The 13,643-nt window shown below is 37.9% G+C and overlaps 1 protein-coding gene across 2 annotated transcripts in view; it reads left to right on the top strand.

The window, feature by feature from the left end:
- Positions 1-12,672, top strand: part of LOC138811960 (bifunctional glutamate/proline--tRNA ligase) — a 64,338-nt gene extending 51,666 nt beyond the window's left edge. For both annotated transcript variants that reach the window (XM_069999912.1, XM_069999911.1), the window contains 6 exons: positions 1,225-1,422; positions 2,631-2,804; positions 4,932-5,092; positions 7,492-7,570; positions 12,179-12,243; positions 12,342-12,672. In XM_069999912.1, coding sequence (XP_069856013.1) covers positions 1,225-1,422; positions 2,631-2,804; positions 4,932-5,092; positions 7,492-7,570; positions 12,179-12,243; positions 12,342-12,492 — 828 coding nt within the window. In that variant the 3' untranslated portion in view covers positions 12,493-12,672. The remainder of the gene's footprint in view (positions 1-1,224; positions 1,423-2,630; positions 2,805-4,931; positions 5,093-7,491; positions 7,571-12,178; positions 12,244-12,341) is intronic.
- The last annotated feature ends 971 nt before the right edge of the window (positions 12,673-13,643 follow it).

Below are 13,643 nucleotides of genomic sequence, written 5' to 3'. Positions count from 1 at the left end.
ATGATTATGATAAATCTTGTGTAAAGAAATGATAAGTACTGGCAATATTTATGAGCCTGTGGCTCATGCCTGTAATCCTAGCTACTCAGGGGGCTGAGATCCAAGGATCATGATTCAAAGCCAGCCCGGCCAGGTAAGTCTGTGAGACTCTTCAATTAACCACCAGAAAACTGGAAGTAGTGCTATGGCTCAAGTGGTAGAGTGCTTGCCTTGAGCTGAAGAGCTCATGGACAGTGCCCAGGCTCAGAGTTCAAGACTCATGACAGAGGAAGGAAAAAAAAAAAATACTTAAGGAGATATATTTAAACATTATGCATTGTCTACATATATCGAAATATCGAAATATGTTACAACATTAATGTGTTCAGTTTTTCTGTTTTTATCTACCAACTAAATAATAAAGTTGGATGTGATTTAGGTATGCCTGTAATCTCAGCTCTTTAGGAAGTGGAGGCAGGAGCTTCACTGTCTGAGGCTGGGCCAGGAAAAAAGCTTAATAGAGAAACTAAAAGCAAAGGGGCATAGCTCCTGAGTTTAAACCTCAATAACACAAGAAAAAAAAAAGATAAAGATAAATAAAAATATGTATTTAAAAGAAAAGTGTTTTAAGTACTTTCTAGTTTATCATATTTTTAGTGCATTCGTCATCTTTAAATCTCCAGGTTTAATTAATTTCTGAATCACCAAAGTATGGATACCTTTTTAAATATGTACTGAAAAGCCAGGCTCCAGTGGCTCACGCCTCTGTAATCGTAGCTACTCAGGAGGCTGAGATCTGAGGATCGCAGTTTAAAGCCAGCCCGGGCAGGAAAGTCCGTGAGACTCATCTCCAGTAAACTACTAGAAAACCGGAAATGGCCCATGTGGCTCAAGCAGTAGATGCTCACTTTGAGCTGAAGAGCGTAAACACAGTGCCCAAGCCCCACGACCAACAATAAATAAATAAATAAATAAATAAAATTGTACTGAAAGATATTTCTATATAAAGGGGTTTCCATAGCAAAACAATTATGTAGTTTTGGGTGTGTGTTCCCCCCCACCCCCCGCCCACACACATACTAATTCTGATCTCTTGTTTATACTTACATTTTAAACCTATGCAGCCTCCAAAGGGGGAGGTAAAACAAGTGTAGTGCTACGTTAAAACATGTAATTTTATCATGATATCTTCGAAGGCATAAAAAATTAGTAAAATTAAAGCTTATGTTTTTCTCTTTATTTTAGGGGGCAACATCACATCATTTAGGGCAGAATTTTTCTAAAATGTGTGAAATCATTTTTGAAGATCCAAAATCACCTGGTGAGAAGCAGTTTGCCTATCAGTGTTCCTGGGGACTGACAACGCGAACCATTGGTGTTATGATCATGGTGCATGGGGACAACATGGGCTTGGTACTGCCACCTCGTGTAGCCTGTGTTCAGGTAAAGAGAATATTTCCTTTGTCTGTTTTTCATTTCATTTATAAAAGAAGCCATGTTTATTAACTTGAAATCATGATTTGGAAGATGTGAAATTTGCAAGGCTGTTGTTTTGAATGATATTATTTGGGTAGATTTCCCTGACAATAAAATAACAGAATATAGCTTAGACCTGTTTTGTACAACTGCATATTATTTGCATTGTTATTGTTTGTACTTATTTAATTGTGTGTGTGTGTGTGTGTGTGTATGTGTGTAGCGTTTGGACTTTAGGCTTGGGTGCAGTCCCATTTTCTGGTGATTAATTGGAGATAAAAGTCTCTCTGACTCCTGGGCTGGCTTTGAAATGTGATCCTCAGATCTCAGCCTCCTGAGTAATTAGGATTACAGGCATGAGTGCCCTGCTTCTTTAATTTCTAAAACTATATTGTAGCTGGCTACCAATAAACCAGGCTTTCTTTAATTTTTAAAGCTATTTTCTATCCAGGACAGTGCTCAGGCCCTGAGTTCACGCCCAGAACCAGTGTGCGTGTACACACACACTACTTTGTATAAAACTTCTTTAGATCATTTTTTAATGTATAAAACTTCTTTAGATCATTTCTTAAAATGAGTTATAAGCCGGGCGCTGGTGGCTCACACCTGTAATCCTAGCTACTCAGGAGGCTGAGATCTGAGGATCACGGTTCAAAGCCAGCCTGGGCAGGAAAGTCTGTGAGACTCTTATCTCCAATTAACCACTAGAAAATGGGAAGTGGCACTTTGGCTCAAGCAGTAGAGCGCTGGCCTTGAGCTGAAGAGTGCAGGGACAGCCCCCAAGCCCAGAGTTCAAGCCCCATGACCAACCAAAATAATAAATAAAATGAGTTATAATAGACTAAATGAAATGGTAAGTCAACTGAAAATTCATTTATGTAGATAAGCAATAAATATATAAATAGTGGATAGATATTAGGTGTAGATTAAGAATCATGTAAGTTGATTAGGCTTTTTAAAACTTTTATATCTGGGAAGGAAAAACTAGAAGAGAGCAAAGGAAAGTGACATTGTCCAAAAAGAAATATACTCATTACTTAACTTATGAAACTGTAGCTCCTCTGTATATTACCTTTATAATAACAATTTAAAATTTTTTTTAAAACTTTAAATCTGGTAGGTTTTTACATGACTTTAGTGCTTCTATGTGGTTATTTCTGTATGCTGGATTCTAGGTGGTGGTTATTCCTTGTGGTATTACAAATACACTTTCTGAAGAAGACAAAGAAGCTCTGATGGCCAAATGCAATGATTATCGACAGCGATTGCTCAATGTTAACATTCGAGTTAGAGTCGATTTGCGAGATAACTACTCTCCAGGCTGGAAGTTCAATCACTGGGAGCTCAAGGTAAATCCCTCAGTTGAATCTTTTTCTCCTGAATCTTCAACCTAGCTTTAGATTGTCTGTACATTTGTTTCTTTTTAACTTAAGGTTTTTTATGTTAGAAGTGAACTTGAAGGTTTTGTTTAAAATAAGTAAACCTCATGTAATTGATATATAATGTTTATGCCAGGAATTCATGTAAGTTATTTGAACAGTTGGATATAATGCTAGAATAATGCTGTATGGGAATCACTTGTCACTGTTGGGTTTTTATTCCACATATTGTACATCAGTTGATTTTCAGTTTGTCTATCCAAAGCCCATCTGAAATCTGGTTTATTATAAACTATGTGCTTAATTCCATTTTATGAACTTCTGGAATTTACATCTTTTTCTTTAAAACCAAGAATTTAAGTTTTTTTCTTCATTCATTTGTTTTTGGAATCAAGGTTTCACTATGTAGCCCAAACCTCAAATTTTGAATCCTTTTGTCTTAGCCTCCTGACTGCTGGGAGGGGCCATCTATCCTCTATTCCTGCCTAGCTTAGAGAGTCATAATTGGATCTAGAAATTAGGAATCAAGAATATAATTCACATTATATAGGAAATTGGAATGAGAAAATGTAGTGAGATTTCAACTTTCAAGTTTTGATGTAAGCTTGGTAATGCTGAGATTATTCATTATCAATATATTTATCATTCCCAAAGTTGCTAATATTTACAATATTACATTTTTTAATGTTCCTTGAGTGAAACTATCTTCTGTGCTGGAACACAGATGCTGCTTTCCTTGTATTTAGTAGTACTTTCTCTAGTGAGGACTTTAAGATGGACGTTTTCTCCTTTTGAAAAAGAAAGAAAAAGGTCTTTCTTGCTTAGAAATAGCTTTTAAGTGGTATGTAGTGTAGCAGCTTCTCTAAACCAATTTACACATGCCTGGATATCAAATGTTAAAGGATAAACTTCTTACTGATACAAAGTTAATTAAACAGAAATGTCTCCATATTCCTTTCTCAATCACTCCCCTATTGCTGTTTGTTTTGAGCCCCTGGTAAACCTGCACTTTGTGAGTGGAGATACTGCTAATTTGAGCTATACTGTAGAGTCCCTGTCTTCATTCCTGAGAAAAAAAATAAAGCCCTTAAGTTTTTAACTTCATGCCCAAAGTTGAAAAAAACTTGAGAAAGAGTTTGACCAGCTTTTGAAAAGTATGGATACAAATCAAGCTCTAAGTATACTCCAGAAGTTTCAGGTTTTACATCATTTTCTTCTTTATTTTTTTATTTATTTATTTTTTTTATTTTTTGTCAATTGTGGGCTTGAACTCTGGGCTTGGGCGCTGTCCCTGTGTTCTTCAGCTTAAGATGAGCGCTTTACCGTTTGAGCCACAGCACCACTTCCGGTTTTCTAGTGGTTTATTGGAGCTAGGAGTCTCATGGACTTTCCTGCCAAGGCTGGCTTTCAACCGTGATCCTCAGCCTCCTGAGTAGCTAGGATTACAGGCCACCAATGCCCGGCTTAGATCATTTTCAATTTGAGATTTTTATAGAGTAGGGATGCTTAAGTAATTATGTCTATAAATATTTGAAAATGTGAGGAACTGAAATGTGAAACATGTTTGGTCTGAAGCATTTTGAACTAAAGATTCTTACTCTTAGCTTTATTTTCCCCCTTCTATGCTGGGATTGAGCCCAGTGATTCATTTGTGGTAGGCAACCACGTCACCTCAGCTATACTTCTGGTCCAATGTAGTATTTTTTTTTGGGGGGGGCCTCCGGTCGTGGGGCCTGAACTCTGGGCTTGGGCGCTGTCCCTCAGCTCTTCAGCTCAAGGCTAGCCCTCTACCACTTGAGCCACAGCGCCACTTCTGTCTTTTTTCTTTTTGCTGGCTTTTTTCTTTTGGCTTATGTGGTGCTGAGGAATCGAACCCAGGTCCTCAGGCATGCAAGGCAAGCGCTCTACCACTGAGCCACCTTCCCAGCCCCCAATGTAGTATTTTTAATACCATCTTAGTTCCATTTGCAATCAGGAAGACTTAAAGAATAATTTTCTATTGCTATTGAAAAGAAAACAAATGTGCTTTATGCATAAATTTGTAAATAATTACTTAGGAAAACTTACCACGTGCTTTTTTTAAATTTTATTTTGTAGGGAGTACCAATTAGACTTGAAGTTGGGCCACGTGATATGAAAAGCTGTCAGTTTGTAGCTGTCAGACGAGATACTGGAGAAAAGCTAACAATTGCAGAAAATGAAGCTGAAACTAAACTTCAAGCTATTTTGGAAGATATCCAGGTTAACCTTTTCAGAAGGTAGTTTCTAAGTATCTTTTGTCTCATATTAAGTTTGCAGAAATGGACTGTTTCTCTCCTAGACTAATTTGGGTTAACTTTAGGTCCAGGCTTTTAAGATATAAATGCAAGAGATCAAGGCATTGATGCTCACCTGCTAGGTACAGGTCAGTAGTATCTGAGAAGTTTTAGTAAATGCCAGTGCTTGATACCGTCCCTGAGATAGTAATTCAGTTGGTCTAGACAGAGCCTGGTAACTATAGTATAAAATGATCTCTGGGTGGGTATAAGGTAACCAAGGCCAAGAATGTCATCATTGGGTTTGGGACTGTTGGATAGGGAGGCTTTAGACCTGCTCTGACCTGTGGAAAGGAATCTTTTAGAATCATAGATCTTAAGGTGATCTCTAACGCACTAGAAAAATTGTGGTATTGGTGTGGTGCCCTGTTTTTCCTGCCTACCTGAAGCAGAGATTAAGGCCACACCAGTAGCAATAGACTCTCCATTTGAGGAAAAGCAGTGCCTGCTTTGTATTTGTTAATTTATAATACCCTTTGTTTAATGCACATTCAGCCTCACATCTGGGAGAAATAGAAACTAAGATTTGTTTGTGTACAACTGATAGAATTTGTCAGAATTTAGAACAAGTAATTCCATCAGTAAAATTTTGTCTTAATGTTCAAATAGGGCTTTTGGTACAGTGGTTCTATTCCAGCGGAGCTTAGTGAATGAATAACTTTTGTAGTCTTAACGGTGTGAAGTCAGTGTTGCAGGTCAGGATGGTTCTCCTCCCCCTGGTTATTCAGAAACCTTAATTCCTTTTATTTCATTGGATTTGCTATCTCCTAGAGCCTGGCCTCTGGTCATTTACATGGTCAAAACTAGATGACAGTCATGTCTAGACGATGTTGGTTGGGCAGGGGGAATGTTCAGGAGCCATGCATACTGCCTTCAAGCTTCAGCCTAGGGAGTGCATATGACTTTTCTCACTGCGCAGGCTCATCTCACTATAGTAACAAGGAAGGGAAGAAGCAGGAGCATGCTTGGAAGACAGCTAGTAGTGGTATAGAGTTCATGTGGTCAATGATGTTCTTTTTCCTTCATCACCACTCATGAGTGACTAAATAAGTGGCTTTGATGTGGAAGAGAATATTTATTTGTGGCATGTCTAAAACCTGGGATTCTTAGGAGAGGTATTCTTACATGGTATGTGAAATGTCTTGAGTTGGGCACCAATGGCTTCTATTGACTCAGGAGGCTGAGATCTCAGGATCTTGGTTCAAAGCGAGCCTGACAGAAAAACATTAAGATTCTTTATTTCCAATTAACTACCAAAAGGACTTAAAGTGTTCCTGTGCCTCAAGTGATAGAACTCCACCCTTGAGCAAAATAGCTAAGGGACAGCACCTAAGCCCTGAGTTCAAGTCCCAGTGCCAGCACAAAAAGAAGAAAGGAAATATCTCGACTAATATATATTCATGTGCTTTTCTTTTTCAAAATATCTTAACACCCTTGTGTTTGCTTATCATGACAGTCATAAATAGTAGTTACTAGATTTTATTTTACAGTATTTACTACTTTCCAGTTCTGTAGAAAGAAAACTTTTCAAAAGTAATAGACTGCTGGGCTCCGGTGGCTCACACCTGTAATCCTAGCTACTCAGGAGGTTGAGATCTGAGGATCATGGTTCAAAGCCAGCCTGGGTAGGAAGGTCCATGAGACTCTTACCTCCAGTAAGCCACTAGAAAACCGGAAGTGGTACTGTGGTTCAAGTGGTAGAGCGCTCTCCTGAGCTGAAGAGCACAGGGACAGTGGCCAGGCCCAGAGTTCAAGCCCTACGACCTACCAAAAAAAAAGAAAGTAACACACTACCACAGGTAGGAAGTGGGATAGCAAGGAATAGAATGTTACTCGGTTGAAGTCCAAGTGTCAGTGGCTCATGCCTGTAATCCTAACTACTCAGGAGGCTGAGATCAGAGGATTATAGTTCAAAGTCAGCCTGGGCAGGAAACTCTGTAAGACCCTTATCTCCAATAAACCACTCAGAAAACCCGCAAGTGGCACTGTGGTTCAAGTGGTACAGACTGCTCACCTTGAGCTGAAGAGCTGAGGGATCGCACCCAGGCCGAGAGTTCAAGCCCCACCACCAACAAAAAAAATAATAATGTTACTCAGTTGTGTCTCAATAGCAATAACAAAAGCAATGGTTGCCTACTGTTTACTTGGCAAATTTCCCACACCTTCATGTAGCACTGTGATAAAGTGCTGATCTCCTTGAAGGTCACTCCTAGTAAAGGGAGTTAACTTTCAAATTGAGTTCTTCCAACTTTGGGTTTTTGTGGTCTTTTTTTTTCCTAATTGTTGCTTTTGTGTTTTTATAAAACTAATTTGTAAAATATATTTTCTAATACTTTGGGTAGGGCTTCTGAAGATCTTAAGACTCATATGGTTGTGGCTAATACATTAGAAGATTTTCAGAAGATACTGGATTCTGGAAAGGTAAGAGATTTCCCACAAACTGGGTTTTTTGTTTGTCTGTTTGTTTGTTTTGTTTGTATTGTTTTGTTTTTAACAGTCACAGAAGAGATTGTAATTATTTAGCATTATATGTTATATTCTGCTGGTTTCCCAAAGTTCTGTCACTTTTTGGCTAACACTTGTAAACTCATGCTTGGTAATTTTGCCTAAAAAGACATTTGTTTGTTATGGACCCTCACTTCATTGTGTGATAATTTCATTTTGGTATCTATTCCTACAGTAAACAATATTCTAGTTTCAGAAATAAAACACAAGGTTAAAAGTCAGTTTCTCTCAATTCCCTGACTATACATTTCATTATATGTACTTGGCTCTTAGTCGATTGCTCTTTCTGAATAACATGGAAGAAAATGCTGCTCAGGTTTAAGCCTTCCTTTTTAAATGAGTGGCTACTTTGGGCTCCGTAAAGATTTTTTCAACTTAGGTAGTTTTTGACTGAGATTTCATTGGTTTTGTGTATTATGTGTATGTAACTGTCCTAGTTGTAACTGATGTGCAAAGTTATTTATTATTGGAGTGAATCACTTATGGACTTTAGAATTCTACCTTACATGTTTGAGTACGCAACCAGTCCCATGTCCCCAAGTTACAAATGAGAAAATCATCATGGGCCAGAGTCTAAAAGCCCAAGCTACATAGTGTTGAACCTGGTGCTAAAAGTTAGATTCTGCTTCCTCCCCCACTCCTGTATTTTTTCTTTTCTCTGTATTTTTTAAATGTTGAGAATATAAACAACACTCTGATTTATGAATGCTAGTATGTCTCATTATACAAGCTAGTAATATTAATCTGTGTGATTCTCAGTTTAATACCTTGTAAAAAAGTACAATATAGATCATCTCAAAATGCCCTTCAGATGGGCTGGGAAGGTGGCTCAGTGGTAGAGCACTTGACTTGCATGCTCAAGGCCCTGGGTTCGATTCCTCAGCACCACATAAGAAAAAAGCCGGAAGTGGCGCTGTGGCTCAAGTGGTAGAGCACTAGCCTTGAGCTGAAGAGCTGAGGGACAGCGCCCAGGCCCAGAGTTCAGGCCCCACGACCGGACCCAAAAAAGAAAAAAAAAATGCCCTTCAGATTCATAATTCCTCTGGGTTTAGCCTTTTATTATTGTTTTATTGCCTTTGTCCTTTTTTTACAATTTATTTATGATATTTTCCTTTTACCTCATAAATTTTTATATAAAATTTTCTTTTACTATAGAAATATGGTGGTCAATTTACAACATAGTCTATGAGAGAAATCGCATAAGAGTTAATAAATCAATAGGGTAACTCATTTTCTTTCTACTCTTGTCTATTGTTATAGATGAAAAAAACAGAAAGACATTTGATTTATAGGATTTTATTTTGGTAGTTTTTCCAAAGGATGGGACTTAAGCCAATGAAAAACAATGCCTTTCTGTATGTGGTTTATTCTTATATATTAATAGTAGTTAATTTTGTTGAGTTCATGATTTTTGAATATTACTGTTTCTTATCATTTACTTTTTTTTTCCTAAAAACTTTTTTTCTGGTATTAGGGACTGAGAACTACATGTGTTATACCAGTTGAACCCCACGCTCTTTTGTTTCTACTTCTTGTTTTTTGACTTGGAGTCTTGCTAACTTTGTTGAGACTGGCCTTGACCTCTGCATCCTTCTGTTTCCACCACCATGATTATAGGCATGTGCCACTACTTCTAAGGGTTTACAACATTCCATACTATAAAAATGTATTTCTAAGAATAAATAGTTGGATGCCAGTGGCTCATGCCTGTAATCTAGCTTCTCAGGAGGCTGAGATGGGAGGATCACAGTTGGAAGCTAGCTCAGGCATTTCTTATCTCCAATTAACCACTCAAAAACTGGAAGTGGTGCTATGGCTCAAATAGAAGAACCTAGCCTTGAGCACAAAGAGGCTCGGGGACAGTGCCTAGGCCCTGAGTTCAAACCCCACAACCAAAAAAAGAAGAAGAAATATAAAAATCATTAAACTAAGTTGAAAAACTTTTCACAGCTGAATAACTAAAAATGTATATTGTCTCTTTCATATTAATGAAGGTCAAGCCCCAAAAGCCAGAATTTTCAAGTCTTATCCTCTAAACATTACTTTGAAACTAGAAAGAATTAAAGCATAGTTTTTTTATAAAATTATTACTTAGGAATTCAAATAAAACTTCTGTTGAATTTGTTTATATGCTACGATTATTTTACATTTTTTAATTTTGTTGTGAAGATACAGACCATCTTGGCATTTTTTTAAGGAAAAAGAAAATTGTTAGTTACCAGATATTTATTTATTTATTTATTTATTTATTTATTTATTTATTTATTTATTTATTTATTTATTTGCCAGTCCTGGGACTTGATCTCAGGGCCTGGGCACTGCCCTGAGCTTCCTTTTTTTGCTCAAGGCTAGTACTCTACAACTTGAACCACAGTGCCATTTCCAGCATTTTCTATTTATGGGGTACTGAGAAATAGAACTCAGGACTTCATGCATGATAGGCATGCACTCTGTCACTACGCCACATTCCCAGCCCCTATTTTTCTTTTTTCTTTTCTTTTTTTTTTTTTGTCTGTCGTGGGTGGGGCTTGAGTTACAGATCTAGACGCTGTCCCTCAGCTCTTCAACCCACGGCTAGTGCTCTAGCACTTGAGCCACAGTGCTACTTCCAGCCTTATATTAAGTTTGTGGTTTTTCACTGCATAGTTGAAGGCAGATAAGAAAGTTTTTCCCCTGTTGTATCTATTATCATGAATTCCACTCATCCATCCATCCATCTGTTGTGATGTTGAGGATCAAACCGATGGTCTTAGGAATCATAGACAGGCCTGCTAAGCTAAAACTCTGTTTTTTCGTGATTTTTTTGGTCAGTCATGGGGCTTGAACTCAGAGCATTGGTGCTGTCTGTGAACTTTATTACACGAGCCACAGCTCCACTTACTGGTTTTCACATGGTAATTGGAAATAAGAGACTTGTGGACTTTCCCGAATCTCTGATGTCAGCCTCCTGAGTAGCTAGAATTGTGTCAGCCACAAGGACCTGGCTTTATCATGAATTTTATGAATACACATTTTATCATGCTTTTTTGTTTGATAACTCTCAATAGAAGGAATTAACTGTTATTTTGGTTTGTATCTCTGGGTTTGTTTTTGCTTTAGCTTTCATTGCACCAAGAATTTCTATATTGAAACTACTTCAAATGTTTATTCTAGCCAATCTCTGCCATTTTCTTCCATTCCTGTCAAAACCCTTCCAAGTCTTACCATGAAATTTATCACCTCTTTATTGTATTAATCTAGTTTATCAGAAAAAATTTATAAGCTGGGAATTAGATTGATATATTGAACTGAGTAAACTGAGAGTCTTGGTTAACTATCCTTTTGCCTTCCCCCTATGTTAATAGGGGAAAGTTGGTGAGGAATCTGGGGACATTGGTATTATTTCTTTTCTATTCTTTTTTTTTTTTTTTTTTTTTGCCAGTCCTGGGGCTTGAACTCAGGGTCTGGGCACGGTCCCTGAGCTTCTTTTGCTTAAGATTAGCACTCTAGCACTTGAGCCACAAAGCCACTTACAGCTTTTTCTGTTTATGTGGTACTGAGGAATCCAGCCCAGAGCTTCATGCATGCCTAGGCAAGCACTCTACCACTAAGCCACATTCCCAGCCCAAATATTACTTCTAATAGCTCTTGTATCTCCCTTTCATAGAGCTGTAGCTGCTTGTTAATTTCTGATGTGTTAATGATGTTCTTCACATCATTAACATTAATCTCCAGGATTTGGGCAGTGGGCTACCCTATAATTATTATTGCAGATAGATCTCATTTTGTGGTGGACATACTATGAAAGAACTGGGAGAAATCTTAATTCTGGTTTAGTCAAAACTTTACATTGTATTGAGAAAAAAAAACTAAAGATTTTTAAACAAATGTAAAATTTCAAAATTAAGACAAAGGCCTAAGTGTCCATTATTCAACTTTTTAAAATATTTTATTTATTTTTTAATTTTAATTTATTTTCTGGTGTTGGTTCAGTCCTGGGGCTTGAACTCTTTTTTTTTTTGTGGTAGCTTAGTGGATCTAAGAATCTTACAGATTTGCCCTCCCAGGCTGGCTTTGAACCATGATCCCCAGATCTCAGCCTCCTAAGTTGCTGGCACCCAAGTTACAGAGTGCGAATTATTCACTTAGCCATAACATATCAGAAACGTCAGGTCTTCCTGATTGTTGCTATTGCAATCATCACTTTAAAAACCACTATGAAGTGTCTCCTGTTCATACTCCCTGTAGCCATCAGGTATGTAAAACAGGTATTAGTACATATCTGATAAGGTTCTGCTGAGTGTACTATGTTGTAGCCGGGTTATTAGGACATGTTACTGTACTGCAGAGATTCCTTCAGTGTGTCTTATTCTGAGTTTGGATTTTTGATGGTAGAGCAAGAAAATTCTTAGCAAGTTTCTAAGTACTGTGGCTGGAAAGAGACTGGGAGCCCCATACTTTTTGCCATTAGTTATAGAGAAAACTCAAATCCTTCTATAGATAGAATGGGTTAGAAATACTGAACACTTCTCCTTTTCTTATTAGATTGCTCAGATTCCATTCTGTGGGGAAATTGACTGTGAAGACTGGATCAAAAAGACCACTGCCAGGTAAACATCATTAACTAACATGCTTGTGAAGTCTTGTATCTGTGAGAGAATGCGTTATCCAGGATGGATAACTGGAATTCTTATTTGCTTATTTCCAGGGATCAGGATCTTGAACCTGGTGCTCCATCCATGGGAGCTAAAAGCCTTTGTATCCCTTTCAAGCCACTCTGTGAGCTGCAGCCTGGAGCCAAATGTGTCTGTGGCAAGAACCCTGCCAAATTCTACACCTTGTTTGGTCGGAGTTACTGAAAGATAAAACAAACGTCACTCTCTAGTCCTCCTGACTTTTTAAAAAGTTGATACTAATAATCTTCTCATACACTTTTTTGATTTTTTAAAATAAAAGGAGGTCACATGGATGAACAGCTATTCTTATGAATAAATTAACAATGAAAAGATTTTTCTGTAAACAACTCCAGTAATAAATATCATTAACTAATAGTGCTTCATGTATTCTTTTCTCTGAAATACCTAAATTTCTTTTTTTTTTTTTTAAATTTTTTTTTTTGGGGGGGGTCCGGTCGTGGGGCCTGAACTCTGGGCTAGCGCTCTACCACTTGAGCCACAGCGCCACTTCCGGCTTTTTTCTTTTTGCTTATGTGGTGCTGAGGAATTGAACCCAGGGCCTCAGGCATGCAAGGCAAGCGTTCTACCACTGAGCCACCTTCCCAGCCCATATGTACAAATTTCTATCAAGAGATGAGTCACTGAAAATTAGTTATGGTCTACCTACCTGTCGTCCTTCTGTGGTTCCTAATACTGAGCCTAAAATCACCACAAATAATAATAAACTTTTCCTTGAGCTTCTCTCCCTTTAGTTACCGTTGGATCTCTAGAAGTCAAGTTTTAATTTATGAAGGAGTAGTCAATCAGCCCTTCTCCTACTTCTTTCTTTCCGTCTTTCCTTACCCTTCTTTTGCCCTCACAGTGGTGTTTTTCACCAAAATCAGTGGTGATACCCTAGGTCAGAGTGAATGTTCAGTTATTCTTGGCTTGCTAAATCATGACTGCATATGATACTCTTTTTATTATGCTTATTCCTATGACTTGCCCCTTTACCTTCTGACTTTTTCCGTAGTTATGATTCACCAGCTTTTCTTCCTTAGTTTGCTGCTAATATATTCATATATTAAATGTCCATACGTGGCCTTCTTCTCATACTGTCTCAACAACCTCATCTAATCTCAGTTTCAAACAGCATTAATAGGCAAACAACTCTACACATTTGTATCTCCAGGTCTGAGTTCTAGACGTGTTTTAGTTACACTAAATTCTCTATGTTCCATCAACATTTTCAGGTTGGCATGCCTCCAAAATCTCATTTCACTCTCCATCCCAGTCTTTGCTGCCTGGAAGAACAGCTCTGACCCTGTAGACTCACACAGGAAACCGGAGTACTA

The sequence above is a fragment of the Dipodomys merriami genome, unplaced genomic scaffold (assembly GCF_024711535.1).
Source record: "Dipodomys merriami isolate MVZ:Mamm:240054 unplaced genomic scaffold, mDipMer1.0.p SCAF_551, whole genome shotgun sequence".
Classification (NCBI taxonomy): domain Eukaryota; kingdom Metazoa; phylum Chordata; class Mammalia; order Rodentia; family Heteromyidae; genus Dipodomys; species Dipodomys merriami.
The sequence above is the reverse complement of the archived record's forward strand: the minus strand, read 5'-3'. Positions and strand labels throughout refer to the sequence as shown.